The 27,732-nt window shown below is 37.2% G+C and overlaps 1 protein-coding gene across 2 annotated transcripts; it reads left to right on the top strand.

The window, feature by feature from the left end:
• Positions 1-479: 479 nt before the first annotated feature.
• LOC143862706 (AP-4 complex subunit epsilon-like) lies at positions 480-27,058 on the top strand. 2 transcript variants are annotated; one of them, XM_077373782.1, is made up of 11 exons: positions 480-1,374; positions 4,163-4,345; positions 9,548-9,763; positions 9,933-10,043; positions 12,935-13,132; positions 13,238-13,369; positions 16,949-17,005; positions 17,121-17,237; positions 21,568-21,645; positions 22,693-22,836; positions 25,291-27,058. In XM_077373782.1, exons 1-11 carry the CDS (start codon positions 808-810, stop codon positions 26,410-26,412), a joined length of 2,925 nt encoding a protein of 974 aa, XP_077229897.1. In that variant the 5' UTR covers positions 480-807; the 3' UTR covers positions 26,413-27,058. The 2 variants fall into 2 exon arrangements, with proteins under 2 accessions (XP_077229897.1, XP_077229896.1); XM_077373781.1 differs by having other exon boundaries at positions 481-1,374; positions 4,160-4,345.
• The last annotated feature ends 674 nt before the right edge of the window (positions 27,059-27,732 follow it).

The raw sequence follows: 27,732 nt of genomic DNA, 5'->3' as shown, positions 1-27,732 counted from the left end.
GATCCCATTTTGCTACCAACCCTAAGAAAAGAGAGAGAATTATAAGATGGGTGATTTTTAAAAATGTACCTTACAATCCGCTCTATACAATGATCCAAACCATCCATTTGTTGGGTCACAACGTAGATAAGTCATGCCCCACAGATCATTTCCATAGGATGATCCTAACCCTCCGATCTATCCGATCTATAGAGGTACTGCCCCAAAAATCATTTATGGTATTAGTACTTTAGTAGCCTTTAAAGATTTATAGAATTTGACTGGACAATGTATATTAATGTCAGGGAAAATGACATAGTGGCATAAATAATATAGATAGTGTAAAAGGGTAGGCATGGAGTTAATTAATTAATTTACTTTTCACATGCGAATAGTAGACAAAAGAGGGGGTGGAATGGGCTTTTCCGTGTGTTTTTTTTACTTATTGTAGAAATTCCACGTATAATTCTATTTTCCCGGTAAAGCGAGTGAACATCAGAATTCTTTCTCTTCAAAGTCTTGTCATCAGAGAAATCTGTTTTCTAGGGATTTGCTTTCCTGGGAAGGCAAGTGAACAGAGCCAAAAAGAACCAGAAGACGAGATAGAGATTAGTGTTATTTTGTATCTTGTGACTTTGTATCAGAGTTTTTCAGGCACTGGGAGTCTCAATCTAGATCTGTTCTACCTGAAATTCGCCACAGCCTTACAACCCCTTCGTCTAGGTTTTTTTTTCTTTTTCTACTAGATGAAGAAACCCTAACAAATTGACCAGTTATTGAATCAAAATCAAGCTGGAGCAGTTAAAAACGATCGGAAGGGAGCTCGCAATGGGCTCCCAAGGAGGTTGGGGCCAATCTAAGGAGTTCTTAGATCTAGTCAAATCAATAGGCGAAGCCCGATCCAAATCGGAAGAAGATCGGATCATTTTACACGAGATCGAAACCCTAAAACGCCGAATCACAGAGCCCGATATCCCAAAGCGAAAAATGAAGGAATACATAATCCGTTTAGTCTACGTTGAGATGTTAGGGCACGATGCCTCATTCGGATACATCCACGCCGTTAAAATGACACATGATGATTCTCTCCTTCTCAAAAGGACTGGTTATTTAGCTGTGACTCTTTTCTTAAACGAAGATCACGATCTCATTATTCTAATTGTTAATACGATTCAGAAGGATTTGAAATCGGATAATTTTCTTATGGTTTGTGCTGCCCTAACTGCTGTTTGTAAGCTCATCAATGAAGAGACAATTCCAGCTGTTCTTCCTCAGGTTGTTGAGCTTCTTGGACACCAGAAGGAATCTGTGAGGAAGAAGGCTATTATGGCTTTGCATAGGTTTTATCAGCGCTCGCCCTCGTCTGTTTCTCATCTCGTCTCTAATTTCAGAAAGGTCTGTTGCTTTTGCATCTATTCTTTTCAATTTTGATGCACATTTGCATTTTGAGTGATTGTTATGCAGTCATTGCACTTCAATGAAGCTCAGATATCTATGGCATCATATTTGCATTTTGATGATTTTGAGATATTAGGGCATCACTTGGTTCTGCCATCTTAGATGTTCGCTATAACCATCTACATATTTCCATTTTCTTTCATACATATGGGGTCGCTCCTCTATGACCATCTACATAGAGGAGCTTTTAGAACACATGGGGATCACTACGAATTTCTTTTTTTTCTCCAGTAATTCCAACTCACATTTGCATTTTGAGTGACTGTTATGCTGTCATTATGTGGTTATGGTTATGGAACCACGCTTTTAGAACACATGAGGGTCACTACGAATTTCTTGTTATACTAGTGTAAGGCTGCAACGGTAAGGTTGCTCCATTGTGCGCCATGGCTGCGTCTTGGGAGATTTTGGATTCTATAAATTTCAATTAATTTCAGATATCTCTAGGATCATATTTGCATTTTTGATGATTTTGAGATGTTGAGGCACCACTTGGTCCTGCCATCTTTGATGTTCCCTATGACCATCTGCATATTTCCATTTTCTTTTATACGTATCGGGTTTTTCCTCCTGATTGTCATTCAGCCAAGTTAGTGTGGCTTTGCTAGCAAATGTAAAACAGTTGGCTGAAATTAGTATTGCTACCACATGCACATGGGGATGTCTTGTGATAATCAAGCTGCTACAAGAATAGCCTCCTCTACTATTTCATGAAAAGGCACATAGAAATGGCTTTGTGTTTAGGAGTAAGTTTTGCGCATTGGATGGATGAGATTTCTGATCGTATAGCACAATCATCGATTGCCTTCCACCATGTACGAAGCTCAGTGAACTGTGACGCCGATAAGCTAGCTAGAGAAGGAGTCGACAGAGCTTCCCTGGAGATTTTTTATTTCCTTCCCCCTTGAAGGACCTTGATTGTATTCTATTTTTTTCTTTTATTTGCCTATTTTTTTGTACCGACCCTCTGGATTGTGGGGTCTCCCATTCTCTTTGATTAATACAATTCATTACCATTAAAAAAAAAATTATAGAAGAAAGCCCAAATCAACCTCAATCTTATGTAACACTATCTAATCGTGAGGTTAGGCTTTCACACACTTTCTAGAAGTAGATCAAATATAACCTTTCAACGTATCTCAAAATTCACAATTAGAATAGTTGATCCTAATCAAGATCAAATTGATCAGACTGTTGGATCTCTAGATCAACACTCCCTAGTAATTTGATAGCTTAGATTGATCCAATCTAACCATTCATATTACTTAGATTGATGCTCTTAGTAAAATCCTTGAATAAAAGTAGCAATTCGACTTGGGAAAATCACTTGAATGGGAGTTCTTGAAATTCGAAGAAAAGAGAAGAGATAAAAAGGTCGAATAGTATTGGAACTTCATGCGGTTCTTTAAAGAACTGGAAGGCTAGTGCTTTCTTGAGCTTGTATCTAGGCTGGACCAGATTTATATTTCAGGTTCCCAACCTGGACCAGATTTAGAAACTTGAGATTATTATTATTTTTCTGCTTCACCATTACCCCATGTATGACAAAAACTATATAGCTTTAGAAAATCTTGTTCCCGCAGTCGTTTGTCTGATTGGAAAGTGACGGCTGATCCTTTGACAGACTAAGGGGATTAATTAATAATATCATTTTTAATAGCATTAATTAATATTGTCATTGTTGAGGCTTTGAAAAGATCTCCGAAACTGGAATGCTTTATATTGATAACTTTAAGTCAACTAATTTAGAACTGAATTGGCATTTGAATGAATTATTCTGAGGCTAGGCTCCAGGTGAATGGGCTAAAACTCTTCAAGTATGGATTAAGCAAAGTTTATTTGAGAATGATAAAGTTTCCTAGGATGATTCTGGAAAGTCTAGGGGGTCTGGTAAACTCAAGCTCCTGTACTGTTGTTTTTTGCTTACATTGGCTCTGCTGAGAACTTGCTGGCCATTGGGGGTGTCATAAGAGCAGTATGGATTGGAAGTAATTGGCATTTGAATGAATTATTCTGAGGCTAGGCTCCAGGTGAATGGGCTAAACCTCTTCAAGTATGGATTAAGTTAAGTTTATTTGAGAACGATAAAGTTTCCTAGGACGATTCTGGAAAGTCTAGGTGGTCTGGTAACCTCAAGCTCCTGTACTGTTATTTTTCGCTTACATTGGCCCTGCTGAGAACTTGCTGGCCATTGGGGGTGTCATAAGAGCAGTATGGATTGGAAGTAAATGTTTCTCAGATTGTTCAGTCCTAATGAAGTTTGGATGGAAAGTGTTTTTTCTTTGGTACATTAGCGAATGATAGATTTTTGTCCTCTGTGGCATTTCTTCCATCATTTTAAAGAAACAATTGAATTGATTTCTTTTTTAGTGCCTCCGAAGATGGCTGTTCTTTTCATTGTGAATGAAATTGTTTGCGGTTGCTAGGCTAATTTTTTTTTTTGAAATTGTAATTAAGTGAATTGTTGTATTTCATGCCTAACATACAGTTTCTTCCATTTTCTGTAATTGGGCCCAAGCTTGTGCTAATTTTCTTGTATTTGTTTGCTTTAATGGAATTTTTATTTCCCTTTTTTAAAAAACAAAAAGGAAGAGTGCTGTTGATCAGTGTTTTGAAGCTTTAGAATTCGTTGATCGGTTATGTTTCAAATGGCGTGCAAATGTCTTTATACTTCTATCAGCTTTTGATATTTTCTTTTGTTTCTTATTTTCCTTTGCTGTAGAAGCTTTGTGATAATGATCCTGGGGTCATGGGTGCAACACTTTGTCCTCTTTTTGATCTTATTACAATAGATGTAAGTTCTTACAAAGACTTGGTTATCAGCTTCGTTAGCATTCTTAAACAAGTAGCAGAACGCAGACTACCAAAGGGTTATGATTACCATCAGATGCCAGCTCCATTCATTCAGGTATGTAACATGGATATCATTAGTTTTTCATCTCTCTCTCTCTCTCTCTCTCTCTCTCTCTCTCTCTCTCTCTCTTCTAGAGGTACATGGATATGATAAGTAGATCACATTTCAATTCATGGATATGATAAGTAGATCACATTTCAATTCAAAATGAAATTCCGGGAAGTTACTTATGTTCATTTTTCATATTAGTAAGACTTCCACATTTTGTTGTTCTCAAGGTAGAGCCATGAAATATTTCTACTACTGGATGTAGCATTATTAGCTTTGCATTTTGGCAGGCCTAAACCATCTCCCAGGACTTGGTTTGGTAACTGCACTAGAGTGGTCTCATGTATTTGTGCTCTATTCGTTAAAGATTTATGTTGAGAGCCCTTAGAGTCTCTATTCCTCACATTGAACTTAGTTCACAGTGAAGGAGATATAATGGAGCAGGGTCTTCAACATCAACCCTTTGATGTGGCCTTGTAGGCTTCGAGGGTAAATCTTAGAAGCCAGGAGCTTTGGGTGGGAATGGAATGATTCAGCTGTTAGTGTCCTAGTTCAGGCTTTTCTGAGTATAATATGAGGAAACAAAGCAACATTCACACAAATACATCATATTTCTACACACACACACACACACACACACACATATATATATATATATATATATATATATATATATATATATATATATATATATAGAGAGAGAGAGAGAGAGAGAGAGAGAGAGAGAGAGAGAGAGAGAAAACGGTTCCTACACATATTTGTAGATAAGTTATCTATACACTAGCTTAAAATACAATGGGGGCCACATTATTTGGGTGATCCAAACCATTCATTTTTAAGGCCCTCACATAGATAGGGTGTCCACAAAAAATCAGATCCATAGGATCATCCTAACCATTCGAACCGTGGAGGCAAAAAATGGACTAATTTGTGAAGGTTTAAAGACATCCATTTTACCTCCACAAATCGTAGGGTTGGGATGATCCTATGGATCTGATTTTTTGTAGACACCCTATCTATGTGAGGGCCTTTAAAATGGATGGCTTGAATCACCCAAACAATGTGGGCCCCCACTGTATTTTAAGCTAGTGTGTAGAGAACTCTCTACACATATGTGTAGGAACCGTTTTCTCATACATATATATATATATATATATATATGGGGAAAGTGATTGTGAGCGGCCCCTCATATAAGCTTATATGAGGTGACCGCTAAAAACATGGTGGGCACACATTTTTGGGGTGATCCGAACCGGTCATTTGATAGGCCCTGACGTAGATAAGGGGTGCCCAAAAAATCAGCTCCATAGGATCATCCCAACCCTTCGTACTGTGAAGGTGAAAGAGGGGAAAATGGACGGGTAAGTGGGCAAATTTATACCCACCCATTTCCCCCTCTTTCACCTCCACAGTTAGTAGGGTTGGGATGATCCTATGGAGCTGATTTTTTGGGCACCCCCTATCTACGTCAGGGCCTATCAAATGACCGGCTCGGATCACCCCAAAAATGTGGGCCCACCATGTTTTTAGCAGTCACCTCATATTAGCTTATATGAGGGGCCGCTCACAATCACTTTCCCCTATATATATATATATATTTATATATATATATATATATATGTTAAAGTATAAAAGATTAAATGACGCCATCTCCAACGGCTTAATCTTTTGGAGTAATTGGTTGTTTCACATGGTATCAGAGGAAAGGTTCTGAGTTCAAAACTCCTTGATATTAAAAAATCCAGATGTAGTACTCAACTCAACTAAGCCTTTGTCCCAAACTAATTGGGGTCGGCAAAAAAAAAAAAAAATCCACATGTAATGGCCAACCCAAAAGAGGGGCTACGTGTATGCCCATGCAACAGACGTTCCGCAAAATGCCTTTTGCGATGGACCCTAGCAAATCCCTATATATATAAGATTGCATGTATTAATTATAGGGAATGATATCCTTACTCCGCGCTTCATTTCACCCTTTTATAACAATCTGTTAATGCTGTTACAATTCCCAAAAGGCTATCAACAACCAATTAGAAATGTGTGGTTTCCCCAATGTTTTCTGTTCGATTATGTATATTATTTCTTACTGTTGTTTGTGTTAGATCTATGTATTACAGATATGATTTGCTTTTAGGGAAAATTATTAAAAAAATGCAAAGAGTTGCTGAAATTATGAGAAAGGGGTGCCTTCCTCTAAATTATGAGAATGAGGTGTCAGGTACTTTTAGGAGTTGTTTTAGACAAGAATACCCTTCTCTCTTTTTTCCCTCCACCTTTTTAGGGACAAATCCCAATGCATCACACCAACCATTTTTCACCTTTTCACCGTCTTCTTCCCCAAGCCACTGTTATTTAAAAATGGTGAAACTTCATTCACGTTGATTGCCATTGTCATTTCAGAAAAAACTCTCCATTAGCTGTCTTTATTTTGCTTTGGGTAGAAAACCTATGCTCTGGTAGGTCCATTGTCATCCATTTCGTTAGGTTTCACTTGCTCTTTGTATTTTATTTCTCTCTAGGGTTTACATTGATATGGGTTATTTTCAAGACGTCTTTATTTGCTTTACATGTATGTTTTTACCCCTCTCTCTCTCTCTCTCTCTCTCTCTCTCTCTCTCTCTCTCTTTGTAGAGGAAAACTGGAAATCCTATCTATACCATCATAACCATTATCTAAACTCTCACAACAAATTTTTAAACCGCGGAACCACTATTTTTACCACTGAACCACCCGCGAAACATTTTTACAAAACTACTGGAATCCCATCTGATGGTTTCCTTCGGACATCCGATGTTGAAGGACTTTTTTACAAAACTATTGGAATCCCATCGGAAGTCCGAATAACTTGATCGGATGCCCGATCCAAAATAGTGGTTCCAAGGTCAAAATAGTGGTTCCAATATCCAAAATAGTGGTTCCAAGGTCAAAATAGTGGTTCCAACACAGAAATATATTATCACTGTCCAACACCGATAGTGGCATTGCTTTTTGGACCCTTACATGGAATTGGTTGAATTTAGACCACTATCGGTCTTGTGTTGGAACTAAATAGTGGTTCCACCAAATATATGTCGAACCACAAGAACCGTCCATCTTCGAGATCCTCATCTTATAAACTATGAACCACCATTTACAATGTTATAACCAATTTAGAATATTAGAACCACTATTAATAAGCTATAAACCACTATTACACTCTCGAAACCACTATTTAGTGGTCCGACGTATAAATAGTGGTTCCAAGTTTACATATTGATTATGAGTGTTTAAACCACTAATGATACACTCATGGTCACTTTTACCACCAATGAAATAATATTACAATGTATGAACCACTGTTTACACTCTTGGAACCATAATTTACATACTTGGAACCACTATTTAATCAATCGAAGCCACTAAATTGTGGTTCCGAGGTCTACATAATGGTTCCAAGTGTATACATACTGATTATGTGTGTTTAAACCACTATTAATACACTCATGATCACTTTTATAACCAATGAGATACTATTACAATGTATGAACCACTATTTACACTCTTGGAACCACTGTTTAATCAATCGAAACCACTAAATTGTGGTTTCGAGGTCTACATAATGGTTCCAAGTGTATACATACTGATTATGAGTGTTTAAACCACTATTAATACACTCATGATCACTTTTACAGCCAATGAGATACTATTACAATATATGAACCACTATTTACACTCTTGGAACCATAATTTACATTCTTGGAACCACTATTTAATCAATCAAAACAACTAAATTGTGGTTGTGAAGTCTACATAATGGTTCCAAGTATATACATGGCTGTTCTGAGTGTTTAAATAGAGTATCTAATCTTTGATAAGGTTTAGAACCATTGGTTCTAAGGTCTACATAACGGTTCCCAGTGCATAAATAGATGCTCTGAGTGTTTACATAGTGTCTCTTATTGATTTGATGGGGTCATGAGAGTATGTACACACTCAGAATAACTATGTCTACTCTAGGAACCACTATTGATTGGTTTCGAGGAATAAATAGTGGTGCCGGGGTATATATAGTGGTTCTGAGATGTAAAATTGGTTCTAAGCCCTTCAAACTAGTGGTTCTGATTGTATAGATAGGATTTCCATTCGGTTTTTCCTCTACGGAGAGAGAGAGAGAGAGAGAGAGAGAGAGAGAGAGAGAGAGAGAGAGAGAGAGAGGTCAAACCAAACATGTAAGCAAACAAAGAGAGCACTATATAAAGAGGATGAAAATAAACCATATCACTGTAAAAGAAAAAACATGCAAAGAACATGTAAAATCTAAGCAAATGGAGGGCAATGGACCTACAAGAGCATAGGTTTATCACCCAAAGCAAACTAAAGAGAACCAATGGAGTTTTTTTTCCAAATGGCAATGGCAATGGAGCTTTTTTTTAAATGGAATGGGGGGAAGGAATGCTTTCCAGCGAGCAGGGATTGCAACACGCACGATCTGAACCACTAGCACTGTCGTCTCACCCTTTCCTCTCTCCACTCCCTTTTTGACCGTCGAGTGAGACGAGCAAAATAAAACTTCTTGTGTTCCCTGTCCTTCACTTTTTTAATTAGGGTGCATTTGATCTGGAATAATGAGAGAGATACGTTTATAGGATAGGTAAATGTTTGTTAATTCATCTCTGAAATTTGAAATATGTTGTGATCTAGTAGTCTGTAGAAGTAGAACATATTCTTCTTTTAATTAAAGGATTTGAAAATTCATTCTTTAATTACAGTTATATTAGACATAATAGTGTATCTGGGTGCTATTATATGATACAAGAGATGTAAATAGTGGCTGACTGGACACTGATGTTTGTCATAAATTTATGTTAAATATACCACAGAAACATTAGATGTACATTCCTTTTTTCTTATCCGATTTAGAATTTTTTTTTCAATTTTTGTCATCTGAGATGTGCACATACCATGACATCACACTCTGGAGCCTGCCACTATGTTTTCTGAGACCAAGAAATACATCCTTGGTAACAAATGGAAATTTCAGAACTTAGAGAATATATAGAAAATGTTTGAATTCATGTTAATATGTTTAATTGTTTTGAGATTTCTTTCTAATCGTAGCTTCATGATCACTGTGATAGAATTCTGAAAGTTTTACCTGCTCCAATTAGGAACTTAATATGCAGTCTTTATGTTTTAGTTTATTTGACTCGCTTACTTCATAACATGCAGATCAGATTACTGAAAATTCTAGCGTTGCTGGGAAGTGGGGACAAGCAAGCAAGTGAACAAATGTATACTGTTCTGGGTGACATTTTTAGAAAGTGTGAATCGTCAAGCAACATAGGAAATGCTGTTCTGTATGAGTGCATATGCTGTGTTTCATCAATATACTCAAATCCTAAGTTATTAAATGCAGCCGCCGAAGTAACTTCTAGATTTCTGAAGGTTTGCTTGCTTTACCTTGTCTCTGGGTTTATGAAATTGCAAAGTTCTTTAGGAGGATACAAAATATTTTGATGTTTATATTAATTATTGTGTAATTCTGTCTTCACTCTGCTCTCTTCTTCTTTCTTCCAGAAATTTAATTCATAGTCTTATGATCTTCCATGGACAGAGTGAAAGCCATAATCTCAAATACATGGGCATTGATGCTCTTGGCAGATTGATAAGGATAAATCCAGACATTGCTGAAGAGCACCAGCTGGCTGTAATTGATTGCTTAGAGGTGATTAACTTTCCTAGCCTCTTTCTGCGGTTTCTTCCTGATTGTTAGAATGCCATTTGCTGTTGGAGCGAATTGGTGTATGGATATTATTTGCTTAATATTAAATTATAATTGCTACTGCTCTCTTCCCCTCATACTGCATTCTCTTTTATAGTTCTCATGGAACATATGAAACTGCAATGCCCTGAGATTCTTTAATTTTGTGGCTCCATATATAACGAGTGTTCACTGTGCTTTTATTGTCGTAGGTTGAATGTTGATATGTTATTTAGTCCACAATGGTTGCATTCTCGTAAAGAGTATATTTTGTTAAAACCACTTCGATGTTGGTTCTTTAGTCATTATTCTGAAGTTCTCAGTTTGTTTGCTTAGAATCCTTGTAATTTTTGCATCTCTCTCTAAAGGTTTCATTTTTTTTTATTGTAAGCATTGTTGTTGTTTGCTTACACTGGTTGTGTTTTAATGTACTTTACACTTAGTTCCATATTTCCTCATGCCAAGCCTATTGATAAATTGTTAGTTGATTTATCAAGGGTTTTTGTGGTGCAGTACTTTTTATTTAACATAAGTAAATACAAAGAAAGATTCAACTAAGCTACGGATGGGTGCCAGTTGATTTTGGAAGTTACTGATTTCATCAATTAGAAAAAGTTTTATCTGTAGGATAAATCTAGTTTAACCATTTTATGGAAGTAATATTCTTTTCTTTATTCTTTAGCTCACTGCCACTAAATATAATCTAGTTTCCCTACTGATGATACGTAGATCCTTCAAAACCTGGAGTATCCAAGTATTATGTGAGGGTAACAAATTTGCCTTGGATACTCATGATCCATATCCTATTTTACTTCCCTTTCTGTTGAGGACTTTGATAAGGGTTAATTCATGCTACATGGCATTATATATCGGATCGGATAGTTTTTTACATCCATGGTTACGAGGGCTCAAAGGATAGTTTTTTACATCCATGGCATTATATATCGGATCGGATAGTTTGATTAAGTTTACAAAGACCCTTGCTACCTGGCTCTTATTTGATTAAGGCACCCCGTTGGAATGAACGAGCAGGTATCCCGTGATTCCGCAGGTGCTGAAGAAACAAAAGGGAAAATGTTGACACAAGTTCACAACATGGAACTGCAAATCTGTGCAATAACAACAAACCCCGGTAACCCCTTGATTCTGCCGGTGCTGAAGAAACAAAAATGAAAATGTTAATACAATTAAGTTCACAAAATGGAACTGCAAATCTGTGTAGTAACAAGAAACCCCAGATTGCTTACCTGAGTACCAGTTCCTAGGCTCCAGGCAGGGCTTGAAATTGTGGAGATTTCCACAGCTTCTCAAATTCCAATCTCCCATTTGCACCATCCAACTGTCAAGTCTAGAGAAGTGAAAAATCATGGAAGATACATGACTACTACTCACCAACATATATACTGGGAACCCAAAATTCCACCACACCTTTAATAGGCAACTCAACAGCCGCAATCACTGTTAAAATTCACGTAAGAAATAGTACCACGCAAAGAAGCAGCATGTAATAAATTTGAAAAATAAGAGAAATTTCATGGGAACATGTTCACATACTCCTGATAAAATCAAATGGAAAAGGTTGCTAAAATGATAATTAAGTCAATTTCTACAAAAAAAAAAGGATTTTACGATGGCAAAGGAACTTTAGACTGTTGTGGCAGGGCAAACTCCCGTGTCCAGCGCAGCTTGCCACTCCATCTCTGGTATCCGATTTTGTGTTGCTGCGTGGTAATCTCAGATCAGCAGGAAACATGGAGAGAGGGAGGGAGGGAGAGAGTTCTTGAAACTTATCGTATTTAAGGGAGAAGGGATACAAATGGAATTTTTACGAAGGGGAGATAAAGCTAAAGTCGTGCGGGAAGCGACACCCACGGTCGAAAATGACGCGTGGCGGCGTGGTTTCCCGTGGCAAAAGGGAACGTGTTTGCACGACAGCTGATGGGACACAAAGGACATTTGACGACACGTAGACAGTCAGCTGCTGATCGGTGATTTTGGATGGATCCTGAGGGGCCAAGTACATGAAAATGCCAAAAATACCGTGGTCAAACCAAATACATTGGCGGGATCCAACACACGGGAAGAGACATACATGTTTTGATTGAAGGAGCGGGGGACGTAAGAGGGAAATCAAAGGTAGTGGGAGAGACACCTGGCAGGACATGGGGGATTTTAGCAGAAAGGTGGAAGAAATTTTTTATGATTTTCGCTTTTAGAATAGTAAGGATTAAACTTCTCTTGTTTTCTCTCAAAAAATGTAAGTTAATTTTTCGCCTTTAAAAAAAAATGAAGTTAATTTTTTGCCTTTCAAAAAAAAAAGGAAGTTAATTTTTATTTCTAATCTAACATGTAGCTGAGGGAGTCTAAAATCGTCTCTAGGAAAGAGACTTAATGCAGGAGCTAGGTTGTTGGGGTTTTAGAATGGAGAAGGTAGATTCTTCAACAAATCCTTTAAGTACAAAAAAAGGAGCAAGAAACAGAGGATACCTGTGAAAAATATGACTTGCAAAAGCTGCTCAATTGAGTTTCCGCTCAGACCTGGTGCTTAGGCAGTTCTAAGTTCTGACAACTCCTATTCTTGACATAGAATTCAGCCAATTCTTTTCTCATCACTCTTAGGATGGTGCCTTGGGGTCACTTGGCATGCACATAGAGTAAGCAAGTTTGACTTTGACGAATCATTAGTTAGATCCATTTATGACTGTCATTTCTTTTCCAGACATGCTTTCAACACTGCAAGATGTTTCTTTTCAGTTATTTTTGTTTTGTATCTTTTTTGGATAGTTTTTTAGGATGTTAACTGTTAGCTTAAAATTTGCTTCTTTGGTTTAATTTTGAGTTGGAATGCCCTACAGGATCCAGATGATACTCTAAAAAGAAAGACCTTCGAATTACTTTATAAAATGACAAAGTCAACCAATGTGGAAGTGATAGTTGATCGCATGATTGATTACATGATAAGCATTAGTGATAATCATTATAAAACAGAAATAGCATCTCGATGTGTTGAGCTTGCAGAGCAATTTGCACCTAGCAACCAATGGTTTATTCAGGTTAGTTACTAATGCTACTTATGTTGATTACATCTTGTTGACTTTTATGACTTTGTGTTAAAGAGTTTGCATTAATCATTACCTTCTAACAAGTTCACTTCCCAGACCATGAATAAGGTCTTTGAGCATGCAGGTGATCTTGTCAATGCAAAAGTGGCACATAATTTAATGCGTCTCATTGCTGAGGGATTTGGAGAGGAGGATGAAAGTGCAGATAGTCAGCTAAGATCCTCTGCTGTATGTCCTCTAATAAACCTATTTCAATCTCCAAATTGTATTCTATGAGCTACATGTAAATTCTGAAACTATACGACAATTTGCTAACTGTATTAGGCCCTGTTCGTTTGAGATTATGACAACCGATGGTGAGGCCCTAAACCGATTATTGGATTCAAGTTTAAACATAATTTTGAGTTTCATAATCGGTTTGGCACTCACAATCAGTTGTCATAATCTTAAACGAACAGGGCTTTAGGGATTGATCATACTCTTCAAAGCATTTCACTATGGCATGTATGCTGAGAGACAATGCTTGCCTCTGACATCTGTAATCTAGACCAACTTTTATATTATATTATGCTGTATTATACTAAATATGTGTGTGTGTGTGTGTGTGTGTGTGTGTGTGTGTGACTTAGCTTTTCATATTGCATTTTTGAAGCAAAATACTTTTCATTTAGGTTATGTTTGGTAATCATGAATTTTCTCCATGAAATACTAATTTATTCAATGGCGACGAGGGCGGGAGAGGGAGAGATCTAAGAGGACATGGGTGAGGTCCATGAGGAAAGGCTGAAAAATAAGGAAAAAAGGCTCCACCCAAAATATAATTTATTTTTTCCCTGTTTTTAGCATTTTCTCACCCACTATTTACTCATGCCTTCTCAGGTCTCTTCTTCTCACACCCTCATTTCCCCTCTCTCCACATTATAAACTAATATTCCATGGAAAAAAAATTCATGGTTTCGATCCTTAATGGATTTTCAAAAGGCTTCATGCACGTTGCGTACCATTCATGCAGGATGTGAACTTATCAGGTGCCTTCTTGCATAAATTCTTTAGTTTGACAAAACGAGATTACTTGTAAACTGGATGAATCTGAATATACTTTCATTCAGAAAAAAAATATGTTGTTTGGTGCTGTGGCATGAACTTTTGATATTTGTGCAGCTTTGGATGCCATTCTTATGTGGTTCTTGAATTTTTTTTGTTCCATGAAATGTTTCCTCGGTGTAATTTGTATCTTAGAAGACCATGTAAAATCTCAAGGTTTAGTGTGCTAGTGGGAGCTGATTTATTCCTCAAAATTTCCCAGACTTTAACTTTGTTTTTCTGTTTTTAGTTTTCTATTTTTTAGGGCCCAATGGTTTGTGTGGTGGCTGCTCCAATTCTTCTTGTAATAAATATGAGAATGTTGAAAAAAGAAGGGATTTTTGTTCAATTCTGCATATCGAGATGCCAGTGATTCAAAACATGAAAACAGATTTTGCATTGCCAACAAAGGATCTTTGAAGCAACTCAAACTATACCAAATTTATGCTAGTCCTATTGAAATGCACTTAGAGTGCTGGTTTTGTGTTTATTGCAACATAACCGAGCCTTTCAGTCATTTCCTAGTAAAATGTGCTTCTCATTTTTACATATAGGACATGAATTTTGTATAAAACATGCATGATACAGCACAAAAAATTGTTAACGAACATGGAACTTCTTTTTCCGTTCCATATCATGCTCTGGACTTTTATGTGCATATCAACATGCTTCCATTTAAGTGAACCATGTGAGGAAATCTGAAAATTTCATGTTTGATTTTCCGTCCATAGTTTAGTTATCGATTCCATTTCATTATGCTCGGTGGAATGGAATGTTTTGGCCGTTTTGTTTCGGAAAAAGACACTACTACAATTGGAAAATTTTAAAATAAAAATAAAACATTGCTAAAAATTGGAAAAGAAGGTCATCCTATGCAACCCAATCCATCATAACATCAAGGTTGTAAGATCCAATATTTACTTAAAGGAAAATCAATGTTAGTTGAAATGCCTATGTTGATCAGTGCTTGATTAGATGAAAAATTCTTAGTCTAAATTATGAGATTTTTTTATAGGACTTTTGAAATTTAATACTTTTTGGACATGATAGAATTTAAGAGTTTTTAAAATTGGAAAAATACCCCTTCGTTTGGAAGTTAAGATCACTCAACTCGAAATGATCGTAAAGGTTGAATTTTGAACTAAAACTAGAAAGTTGACATTTTATCCTTTTAGAATTGGTTCTTGAAAAAAAATTAAAAAAAAGAATTGGTTCTTGAAACTATTTTTAATAATTCCAAATGGGGGTAGTTATTCCCCTATTTACATTAAATCTTAAGTAAATGGACATTTACGTAAATGGCCTTGCCTGTAAATACCCAATTCTAAGAAGATGCAAGAAGAAGAGAGGAGAACTAAGAAGAGAAGGTTCAAGAAGCTCACCAGGGTATCATTCACCTTCAAAAGGATATTATGGATCGTGTGACCGTGGAGGGTGACTCCCTTAATGTTATTCGATGGCTTAGAGGGTCATCGATTCCCCCTTGGAGGTTTGCTCGGTTCTTTGATGAGATACGTGATAAAACTGACAACACCTCTTTATGCTTTGTGCACATAAGAAGGTCGGCTAATGGGATAGCGATAGATTAGCCAGGGAAGGAGTAGACAAACAGAGTATGGAGTTGTTTGATTTCCTAACTCCATAATTGGATCTAGGCTTTGTATTTTTTCCTTGCCTATGCTTTTGTTTGTTTTTTGAGCTTTGTATTTTGCGGTGCACTTCCTCAGTCGCCCCGCTTCACGTCAATGAAATCTGTTACCATTCAAAAAAAAAAAAAGAACTAAGAAGAGAAGAGGAAAACAAAAGTAAAAAAGTGTTTCGGTCGAAACAGGGTGAAACAAAATTGGGGGGTGTTCATTGGCGGGTGTTCCGTTCTGGAGTTCCAGGTGAAACGAAATGAAATTGATAACTAGGGTTCATAGAGTACTGGGTTTGTCTAATAAAATGCTAATGAAAGAAAATAATGCATGTCCAATAGACCAATAGCAAAAAGTAAATTTAATAGCTACTAAGATGATTGAATCAACCACCCTCATAGAAGTCTTTTAAATGGGCACATATTTCTCTTTTCACAGTTTCCCAACAACACTAGAGCAACAGAAGATTAAAGCCATCCAACCCAGTTCAAGGAGAACTGCCCAGACCTTATCTCCTCTTCTTTGAAGGGCTTCTCTAAGAAAGCTCTATCCAAATCGTTGATCATACTAAAATTACACACCATTTGGTTTGGGGTGGCCCCTATTCAACCCATATAAAACTTGTAAAATCCACAATCTCCTTAGATGTAGTCTCCTTAACCTCACATTTGGATCCCTCAATTTGAACGGCATCCTCTTCTTTCAACCATCGCAATCTGGACGGTGGCAGAGATTCCTTGGAGCATTGCATAATTAATATATTTAGTGATGTAATAGCATTTAGAGGATCCCATCTGACATCTTGAGGAGATAGTACTCTTGAACTTGTTTCTCAGGTCAATGCTGCTGTTGCTTTCCTATTTTTTCCTTGTATAATAGTTGTTTGGTTAATGTAGGACATGCAAATTATGTTGAATGGAATTATGATATTGCTCTCTAATGTATGATGTGATGAGAGGTTTAAATCCTATTCATAAATATCATTTCAGAGCATTTGCAACTTTGTTTCTGTATCTGCTGCATTTAATCTTCCTTTCTCCTTTTTAGTATTTAATTTTCTGTGAGTATTTTTCTCCCTTCTGTGCAGGTTGAGTCATATTTGCGCATTATTGGGGAGCCAAAGTTGCCATCTTTGTTTCTCCAAGTACTTCGCTAATCCTTGTTAGGTTTCATCCTTGTCGTCTATCTTCTTGCATGCAAATCATGCTGGCGACACATTTCTTCAGTTTTTTCACCTATTTAACAGTGCTAAATTACAGGTCATTTGTTGGGTTTTGGGTGAATATGGAACTGCAGATGGAAAGTTTTTTGCGCCTTATATCACAGGAAAGTTATGCGATGTGGGAGAGGCCCACTCAAATGATGACACTGTTAAGGTAATCCTTTAATATTTTGTGGACTCTTGCCTTTATTTGGGCATTCGCCTTTTATATTGCAGGATGAGCTTACGGAGGGTATCCAGGATGAGGTGCCGTGGTGTATGTTATTTGCAAACGGCATAGTATTAATCGACGAAACCAAAGCAGGAGTAAATGCTAAGTTAGCGTTATGGAGAACTATTTTGGAATCCAAAGGTTTTAGATTGAGTAAGACTAAGACAGAATATATGGAATGCAACTTTAGTAATGTAAGGAGGTGGGACGAGGATGTAGTAAATATGACTGGATATGACGTACCTAAGAGGGATATCTTTCGCTATCTTGGTTCAATTCTACATAAGGAAGGAGAGATTGAAGAGGATGTTAACCATAGAATAAGAGCAGGTTAGTTGAAGTGGAAGCTTGCCTCAGGAGTTCTGTGCGACCGTAAAATCCCTACCAAGTTGAAGGGAAAGTTTTATAAGACAGCTGTGAGGCCAGCCATGCTGTACGGCTCAGAATGTTGGGCCACCAAGAAGCAGCATGTGCATAAGATGAGTGTAGTGAAGATGCGAATGCTTAAATGGATGTGCGGCCACACAAGGTTAGATAGAATTAAAAATGAAGACATACGTAAAAAGGTGGGGGTGGCACCAATTGAGGAGAAGATGAGAGAGCACCGCTTAAGATGGTTTGGACATATACAACGTAGGCCTTTGGATGCTCCGGTGAGAAGAGGCGACTCGTGCCAAATTGATGGAGTAAAAAGAGGTAGGGGCAGACCGAAAACAACTTGCGTAGAAACAGTGAGGAAAGACATGATAGCTAGGAACATAACTAAGAACATGACCTTGGATAGGATAGAATGGAAGAAAATGATCCACGTAGAAGAACCCAACTAGAGCCAGGATTAGAGCCGCGTAGATTCCTTCTTCATGAAATTTTTCTAAAGGATTCATTTAGCCTTTGCTGAACCCAACTAGTTTGGGACAAAGGCTTTGTTGAGTTGAGTTGAGTCACCTTTTATATTGCATTTTTCTTTTGGTTTTACAAGGCTTTAATTATTTGCAACAATGCCCATTTGTGATGGAGTCCGAGCAATTTGGTCAGGTTTTGGTTCATGAGTTGCCACCAGTACTTACTAGGTGGTGCTCTTCCATTTTTTTTATTATTTCTGTGACCTACCAGGATGGAACCTTTGGTTGTCATCCAATGGTTGTCTTGTGATTTAAGAACCATGGTCCCTTTTATCTCATAATCAGGATATTCATTCACACCGATGGCATTCCTCCGGACCTCTTCAATTTTATTTTTTTTGAATGGTCCGGACCTCTTCAATTATAACAGCTGTATATTGTTGAATAGGAAAACCTTAGGAAGAGAATATTAGGATAGGGGAAGAAACTGTTAGTAATGAACAAGTTGTACAGTACAAGATGATGGTGATGTATAAACAGGGGAGCTTTCTTTCATTCATAGGCGAAATTTCGGTATTTCGTTAATGTTTCCGTCGAAATAGGCGAAACATGGAACTTTTCATATATAAAAAAAGCAAAGTTTCAATTGAAATGTCAACATTTTGATAGAAACCCTAACAAAAATCAACTCCACTCGTAGAAAAGAGAAGAACAACGAGATTATTTTAAGATATTTCTAAATAACGACAAAAAATAAAAGGAAAACCAATGGCAAAGAATCTTACCTGGATTTTGGCCATGATTTTGTACCAAAATGTTTCCGTGATTTTACAAGATTTCGGCTGAAATTCCATCCCGAAACCAAAATATTTCGGCTTCGCTGATGACCGACAAATGTCTGCATGGGTCCAAGGGAGAATCGTATGCATGGAGAATCATATGCATTGTCTGCATGGGTCCAAGGGAGAATCGTTACCATTCAGCCTTGTGTGAGAAAGGAGAGCAGAACATTCACATTTTTAGCTGATGAAGCTATATGTTAAGAAATTTCCTGTGTAGAGAATGAGACCAGTACAATCACAACAACGAGGGAGTATGGGTGCATTCTTCAACCATTCTGGAGATTTTCTTTCTAAAAATTAGAATTAATCTTTATCCTTTAGAGTCCTTTGGAATAATAATTGTGTTTTTTCTTATCTTAAAAAATTCTCAATTTTGTGCGGCAGGTGGCATGGAAAACGTGGTTTCACTCTAGTGGGCTCGTTTCACGCTAAAAGTTGAGAGAAGAGAGAGGAGAAGATCGTGAGATATCGTCCAATTCTCTGAAGCGAGAAACTCTCGCTCCATAAAATAATGCCTAAAAATTAGGATGAATTCTTAGACGAGTTGTTGAAATCACTAAAGAACACAATTCTCATTTTTTTAAGGCTAAAAAAACAGAAAATCATTCCAAAAGAAGGTTAAAGAATGCACCTTATGATTCCTCACGTTCAGATTCCTACAAGAAAAGCAGATTTTTCATTTAAATTATATTGTTTTTTTAATGTTATTTAAATTCTATTGTATATGCCCAGAGGCTATACCGGATACTTTCACAGTGATGTTTGATGCCTGCAAGTCTGCAACAATTGATTCTAGCCGGGAGTGAAGTGTTATCTAGTATAGAGTTAGGTGGCTGAGTGCGAGGTTTAAAGTTTCAGTTTCAGTATGCGTTTAGGTTGTGATGGAAATGGAAACATGTCCGTTTTCGATGGAAGTGTCGGTGGAAATCTTGTAAAATCGCATAAACGTATGAAAACAAATGCAAATGATGGACATTTAAGGTTTATTTTGTATTTGTAAGGCTTGGGGAACATCATATAAACAAATGCAAATCTTGAAGTTTTATTTTGTTGATAGGCATGGTAAAAGATGGAACATCATAAATAGCAAGTTTGCTGGAGGAGCTGTGGTCCTTAGCTGCTTGAGGGCTCACTGAGATGTATCCATGGAGGGGTAATTTCTATTCTGATTGTGTGGAAGGAATGGCATAGAACGGAGGGTGGGGAATGATCTGTTTCTCGTATTGCTCGGTTACGCTTGAGAGTCTTTGGTCTTTACACTTGAGAGACTTTGGTCTTTCACATTTGAGTATCTCTTATCCCAGTTTCCTATTTGCATTTGTATGGCTTGGGGAGTTACTTTCAGGATGTTTTTATCTTTTTTGGGGTACATTGTATTGGGGCGGGACTACTGGTCTCCAATTTCTTGTATGTTTCTGTTATTATCAATAGATATGTCAACTTTCAAAAAAAAAAAATGATGGACATTTAAGATGAAACTGCACGAAGTGCTCGAATAAACACTAATACACACTAAAAAATAATCACATAAGCAAAACAAACTACCCATAGTGGGTTAACAGATTGAACTCCTTGTGACATGCATTGTTGCTCATGTCTGTTAATTCAGTACATACCATATTTCACATGTAATTCTTATAAACATTTATACATAATGCATGCACAACATTTCACATACAATTCATATACATATTATTACGTAACACATATTAGTATAGTAAACCACTAATACACTTAGGTTTCGTTTGGATTTCCGAAATCCGGATTGGAATCGACATCCTATTATGATCCCTATTCCAATTTCCCTGGAAATGACATTAAAAATATAAAAATAAAAATTTTAATTCAAAAATGTGTAAATCAGAATACCATCTCTTGAGTTTCCAACATTTTCCCCCTTCTAATTCCGTCATGGTGTCATTTCCACCCCCTGATTCCATTCATTTTTTTTAAACCAAATTCCAGAATCCAATGGAATCAGAATAGGATGTCGGTTCCAACTATTGATTCCGGCAATCCAAATGCACCCGTACGGATTTTGGATTCGGTCGGTTTCAGTACAAATTTCAAACCATGTTGAGTGATCCTGCTAAATACATTTATAACTGTAGGGAATATCCCCTCTGTTTGGTTGCCGGGTTTTTTTCTTTTCCTGGGATTTATGTGGGTAAAGGTAGGAGACAAAAGAGGGGACAAGCATTAATTAGAGAAAGATATTATGATGAGTGGAGAGAGAGGGTAGAGAGAGAAAGAGAGACCACCATTTTCAAGACAAGATTTTGCTGATGTCAGCAAGAAAAAGTTGATGTGACCACTAAATATTCTCCCACATAAATCCTAGGAAAAAAAAAAACCCATCAACCAAACAGAGTGTGATTTTTTTAAATGGTTATCTCGCTGTGAAATTATTGCTTTGTTATTTGGAACAATGACTATTTGACGTGCCTGTTGCTTTGCCTTAAAGAGATGGTGCTGCGATGAGCTTGTTTGGACTTACTATCATATTGCCTTGCCTCTTTAAAAGTCATTTTTGTTCAAGTTCCAAGATATTTTGCAACTTATTATTATTATCTTTTTTCTATTTTGAAGGCTTATGTAGTGACAGCTATCTCGAAAATATGTGCATTTGAAATTGCAGCGGGAAGGAAAGTGGAGCTGCTCCCTGAGGTAGGTATTTATGGATCTACATGCAATACATATCTTTTGATGGTGATCAAACTGTGAATATTTATATTATAGTCCAAGAAAACTTCTTGTTTAATTTCAGCTGTTAAAGATCACTGATAGTGTTCATATTACTCAGTAGTAGTCATTGAAATCCATTCATAGTTTCTTGGATTCTTTCCGTCATTTAAATTGACTATATGTCAGTTCATAAGCTGCATACCTGTTCTGCAAAATGAGTCTTTGTACTGGTCTTTCTCATCTACATTTTAAATGTTTTAAACCAGTTTGCAATTACAGTAGACACTATTATTCGAACCGACCAATGAAGTCAATATCAGTGCTTCTTTTTGGTTTCATTTTTTATCACAATGCAAACTTGTCCTTTCAAACAAGGTTGTGAATGCTATAGCATGCATAACTTTCTGAAAACGTTTAAAGGTCTCTCTCTCTCTCTCTCTCTCTCTCTCTATATATATATATATATATATATATATATATATATATATATATATATATATATATAGCATGCATAACTTTCTGAAGACGCTTTGACGCATTAGCTTTCCTTTTAATGCTGTTTAGTAATTTGTACTCTTTAACTTTTTACCAGATTCTTCCAATGCCCCTAATTTGTGAAGTCCAAAGACTGGTGTCTGAGTTTCATGCTTGTTAAAAGCTTCTTGCTATTAAGTTGCGTACACTGTTTCTTTCTAATCGGATATTTCATACATTTCCTGATCTACGTTTTTTTTAACCGATCCCTATTGTTGTTTAACTAACAAGTAGTAATTTTGAGGGGTGCACCATTGCATTGTTCCTACTCGTTGTTTCTAACACATGTATGGACCAAAGCGTTTTGTATAATGGCATACTCAGCATTTCTTTTGCAAGAAGGCCTGTGCTACTATTTATAATTGTTGTTCTTTAAGTGAACAATACAAAACTAAAGTTTTTTTTATTGAATAAATGGAGTCTCATTGTGTTAATGCTTTTTCACTCTCCAATGAAGATTCTTGTGTAGGGATAACCTTTCTTTACCTGTTGCAGTGTCAATCCTTGATTGATGAACTATCGGCATCTCATTCAACAGACTTACAACAGCGTGCATATGAATTACAAGCAGTTTTGGGCTTAGATGCTCCTGCTGTCGAGAGTATAATGCCATCGGATGCAAGTTGTGAAGATATCGAAGTCAGTAATTGATTTATATTCACAGCATTTATTCCTTGAATTGTCTGTATGTGAACCAAAGTTCTTAGCTCTTCTTGGCTAGAATAATTTTTTTTATTCCTCTACTTCCATTGAATGCTGTGATGAGTTATACTTCTATGTTGCTTTGTACAGGATTATTTATACCTTAACCTCTTTCAAGTTGCTTCTCAAAAAAAATCCCAAGGAGCATCCCTTGCTATATTTATCATATTTTTGAAACCTCTGTACCATTTATGTACTTGATACTGACATTTCAACATCATAACTTTCCATTCTATTTCAATAATTTTCTGATGAGTTTTTGAGATTACATTGAGGTCAAATTGTGCTTGTTATTCCCTTTTAACAAATAATTTTCAAAAAAAATAAAATTGTGCTTGTTACTGTGTAGCGGTTTAGTCATTATCATAAATCACTACTAATTAGTGTTAAAAATATAATTTCTAATTATTATGTACTAATTAGTAAGTAGCAAATAATAAAACCTACGTGACCGAATATAGTTTAACATTAAAACTGAATGACTAAGTATTCAGAATTCTAAGACTATAAATCCTTAAAGCTTATATCCCGAGTAAATAGTGAAGTACTCCTTAACTTACTTGTAACCCTAACTTACATTAACCTTCCATATACTTAATTGTAGCCTCATCTCTTACTATATGCTTCTCTTTTGCTTCCATTGGCACTTCCTACACGGTTCATGTTCACTTTCCATGACACTTCTTATCTGCATCCTCTTCGATTTTGCCCTCGCTTCCTTAGTGCTTCTAGTTTCCTGCATCTTCTTTTTCAGAGCCCTTGCTTCCCTATTCCTCCATTACTTCTCGCATTTGCTTCCCACACTGGCAACTATGCTTCCTGTCTCTTGGATCCCTTTGGTCAACTACATTTAGAAACCACAACTGTTGAACACCATGAAAGAAGTTACTAAGTAACATGAGTCTACAAGGCCCTGTGATACCTATCAATAGTCAAGGTACCAGTGATGGTGACTTGTGTGTATTTTGTATAATCTGGATTCAGTGAGAAAAAGTCCAACTCAGTCAATATCAACATATCCCTGACACGAACTTGGTTATGACAATGTTTATTCGATGACAGAGGAAGACACCATTCCGTTGAGCTACCCAGGGTGTGGTAGATAGTGCTTCCGTACGCTGTCCCAAAGCATATCTGAAACAAATAAAGTGCATCCTTATCATCCTTCTCTTGAGTCATGTGAGCATGTGGTGTGGGGATCAGAACTGCTCATCTTGTGTGCGCCATCATACCATTCCATATGCATGGTCTGATTTAGTCGATCGAGGCTTTACATATCAACGCTTGATGCCTTTTGGGAAAAATGCCTTGGAAAACCCCTTTTGGCACAAAAGGTTAGGATCATCAATTCAACATGGGATGGTGTGGATAGGACACTGTTGTGGTGATCCGCAAGATGGATGATCCTGATGACAACACCCATGCTCTATTTGTACTGTTAGCCCATGAGAAGGATGGGGATGTGAATGCTTGGAAGATTGACAGTAGTATTCCTCAATTTCATTTGATGTAGTTCCTCTCAAGGAGTTCTAATCCTATGTTACTTCGTGGGATCTTAATGAATGGACTGCGAGAACTAAATCTGAATTTTTCGTAGTTAACAACTATTTCTTTCCGTCGTTGATCGAGCACCTTATTATGCCATAAAATGATTAGGCTGATGTTTCTATTCTTAGCCAGGCATCCATACAATATGTAATGGGAAAACTTGGATGGCCACTCGATGTTATTTAAAACCTTAACTGTAAATTTCCATCTAGCTATTCATACATTATTTATACTTCTATTGTAGGTATGTGTGTGTATAATGGGAGAACTTGGGTTGCCACCCAAGGTTATTTAAAACTTTATAAATGTAATTTTCATTATAGCTACAATACATCATAAATATAAATTTCTTTATAGCTATTAGCCTTAATCAACAAACAACTGTTTTGAAAGCGTCTATATATGATCACATACACATGGGAACATTTTTTTTTAACCAATCTCATGTTTGCCCATAGCACGTTTCCTTATAGTGCTAACTTAGATTTGAAGCATATTGATCCACTATTCACCCAGGCTAATGAAGACACAAGTTAGATCAAAGGCAACAGGGAGTTCTTCATCCTTGTCCTTTCTTGTGTAATTGCTTCATGGGTTGGGTTCTGATTTGTTTAATTTCTTATGCCCTTTCAATTTATAGGGTTGTTAATCTGGACACAGAACATGAGTCTACATTATTACTTTTTATTATCTGATTATCAATAAATTTGATTCAGATTATATTAATCTTAACATTTATGACTTGGATATTCTTAACCTGGCATTGTTAAAGTAGAAGCCTTTTGTTTCTGTATTATTATGAAAAGCCAGGCTACTGATTTGTGTCTTAGTTTCTCTGTGCAGGTAGATAAAAGCCTATCATTCCTTAACAGTTTTGTGCAACAATCCTTGGAAAGAGGAGCTAGGCCTTACATCCCAGAAGATGAGCGATCTGGTATGCTGAATATAAGCAATTTTAGAGGCCAAGATCAACTTGAAGCCTCTACTCATGCTCTTAGGTTTGAGGCTTATGAGCTTCCAAAGCCTCCTATGGCAACAAGGACTACCCCAATTATGCCCACACCCTCAACTGATCTTGTTACAGTATCTGACCTATCTTATCCAAAAGAAATCCCTCAAGCTGCCCCACTGCCCTCCATTCCTGACATTGTACCCACAGCTCTTGGACTGAAACTCCGGCTTGATGGTGTTCAGAAGAAGTGGGGTAGACCTACTTATTCTTCTCCTACTCCATCGAGCTCAACTTCCGCCAGCCAGAAAACAGTAAATGGGGTCCAACATCATGATGGATTTGAAACAGTTAGCTCACAAGCACGAGATATCTCATATGACTCGAGGAGGCAGAAGGTTGAAGTTTCTGCTGAAAAGCAGAGACTTGCTGCTTCATTATTTGGGGGAACCTCATCTAAAACTGAGAAGAAACAATTATCAACCCATAAAGGTACTGCAAGAGGTAGCCCTGCAAATATAGAGAAGGCACGTCCCTCAACAGAGACCACTGCGTCTTCTGAATCTGCTGCTGAGAAGGCTGTCCCTCTCCCTCCACAACCTCCTCCAGATCTGCTTGATTTGGGTGAACCAACTCCAGGAAGCACTCCATTGATAGATCCTTTTAAGCAACTGGAAGGACTTCTTGGACCTACCGAAGGTTCCTCATCCATCAGTTCTGATGCCACTGTTGCTGCTAAACCACCTGATCTTATGGCACTCTTTGCAGACACACCTTCAACTGGGCTGAGTGGCAATGTCATAACTTCCGACATCTATGCTGCCGATGTTAAATCTAGATTACCCACCACTGTTAATAGAAACTCTCACAATGGAGGAACCGCAGTTACGCATACAACACTGGTGAAGAAGGGTCCAAACCCTCAAGATTCCTTAGAGAAAGACTCGGTTGCAAGGCAAATGGGTGTCATACCATCTGGAAACAACCCCAATCTGTTCAGGGACTTACTCGGCTAAGGTAATTGGTGTAATTATGCTGTGCAGAACACCACAAAACCCAGAAAGTAAATCTCCCGGAAATAACTGGTCTGGGTATTGATCGAAAGTAAATCTCTTGGAAATAACTGGTCTGGGTATTGATGGGGGGCTTTTCATGGTGCTTGAGTTTGGCTGGTTGATCATTGATTCGACGGAGGAAGCTGTTCTAGTCGAAGCAGAATATGTGAATCATCGGCATGAAGTTCTTGTAGAAAAGAAAGAATGGTTAAGGCAGGTAGATTCTGTAATTGTTCAAGACTTTAGTTTTGCTAGTAATAGTGTTAGTGAACATGGGTGCTCTTGCCTACCCAAATTTTAGTCAAATACAATGGGTTTACATGGGATTATATGCATCCTCAGACTAGCTGTAACAAGGTTTGTTGGAAGCTTGATCTTTTTATGTCAGAAAACAGTTATTTGGGTTCCTTTTTTTTTTCTATTTTTTTCGAATAAGTTGTATTGCTTTCTTAGCACATATTTTTTAGCCAGTGTGCATGAGCATTTCTGGCCATGATGCTGTGTTATGCACAATTTCGCAGTATCAAGTGCAATGTAACGCATCGAGCAATGTTAATTGGAATTTGACTCCAGTTGTTAAGCTATTCGAAGCACATTATTTTTTCTTTACTGTGTATACTGTATAGACATTGGATTCGGCCTTCATTTTTTTTTTTGATGGGTAAGGCCTTCATGTGATGCCGTTCAAAAAAAAAATTCTTGAATATACGGTGTAGGGTGGAACTTTCATATCTTGATATGAACATGCTGAAGGACGCAAATTGATAAAATTTTGAATGACGAGGCCGAAAGTCACTTTTATGATCGTTGGTAAAAGTAGGGTTGCAACTCGGGTCGGGCGGGTCGGTTTCCCGGAACCCTATCCGAGTAACTATCTTAGGCCGGGTGTCTTTTGGACCCCGAGATTCATAAAACACGACCCTACCCGAGATAGTTTCTCGGGTCGAGTCGGCCAGGTCGGGTTTTCCTCATTCTTGCATCCAAAGCTGCAAATAAAACTTGAAATTAGAATTGGAGCTGCAGATAAAACCATCTGATCTTGTTAAAAGATATTGGTAGAAGATAAACAGAAAAGGAAATCCATTCAACATATGAAAATATCACACGCAATTCTAAAATACCTAGAACCCATTTCATTTTCTCACTTTGCCCAACAATACCATGTGCTTCTATCATACATCCCTTCCCTTGCATATACAAACCCCTTTCAAACCCCTTTCCACCCTCACAATATCATCCCCCCCATTTACCCATCAAAACTAGGTAGTTCTTGTAAAAGAA

Source organism: Tasmannia lanceolata, unplaced genomic scaffold (genome assembly GCF_043159265.1).
Source record: "Tasmannia lanceolata isolate RefF3 unplaced genomic scaffold, GAP_Taslan_0.1 ptg000037l, whole genome shotgun sequence".
Classification (NCBI taxonomy): domain Eukaryota; kingdom Viridiplantae; phylum Streptophyta; class Magnoliopsida; order Canellales; family Winteraceae; genus Tasmannia; species Tasmannia lanceolata.
The sequence above is the reverse complement of the archived record's forward strand: the minus strand, read 5'-3'. Positions and strand labels throughout refer to the sequence as shown.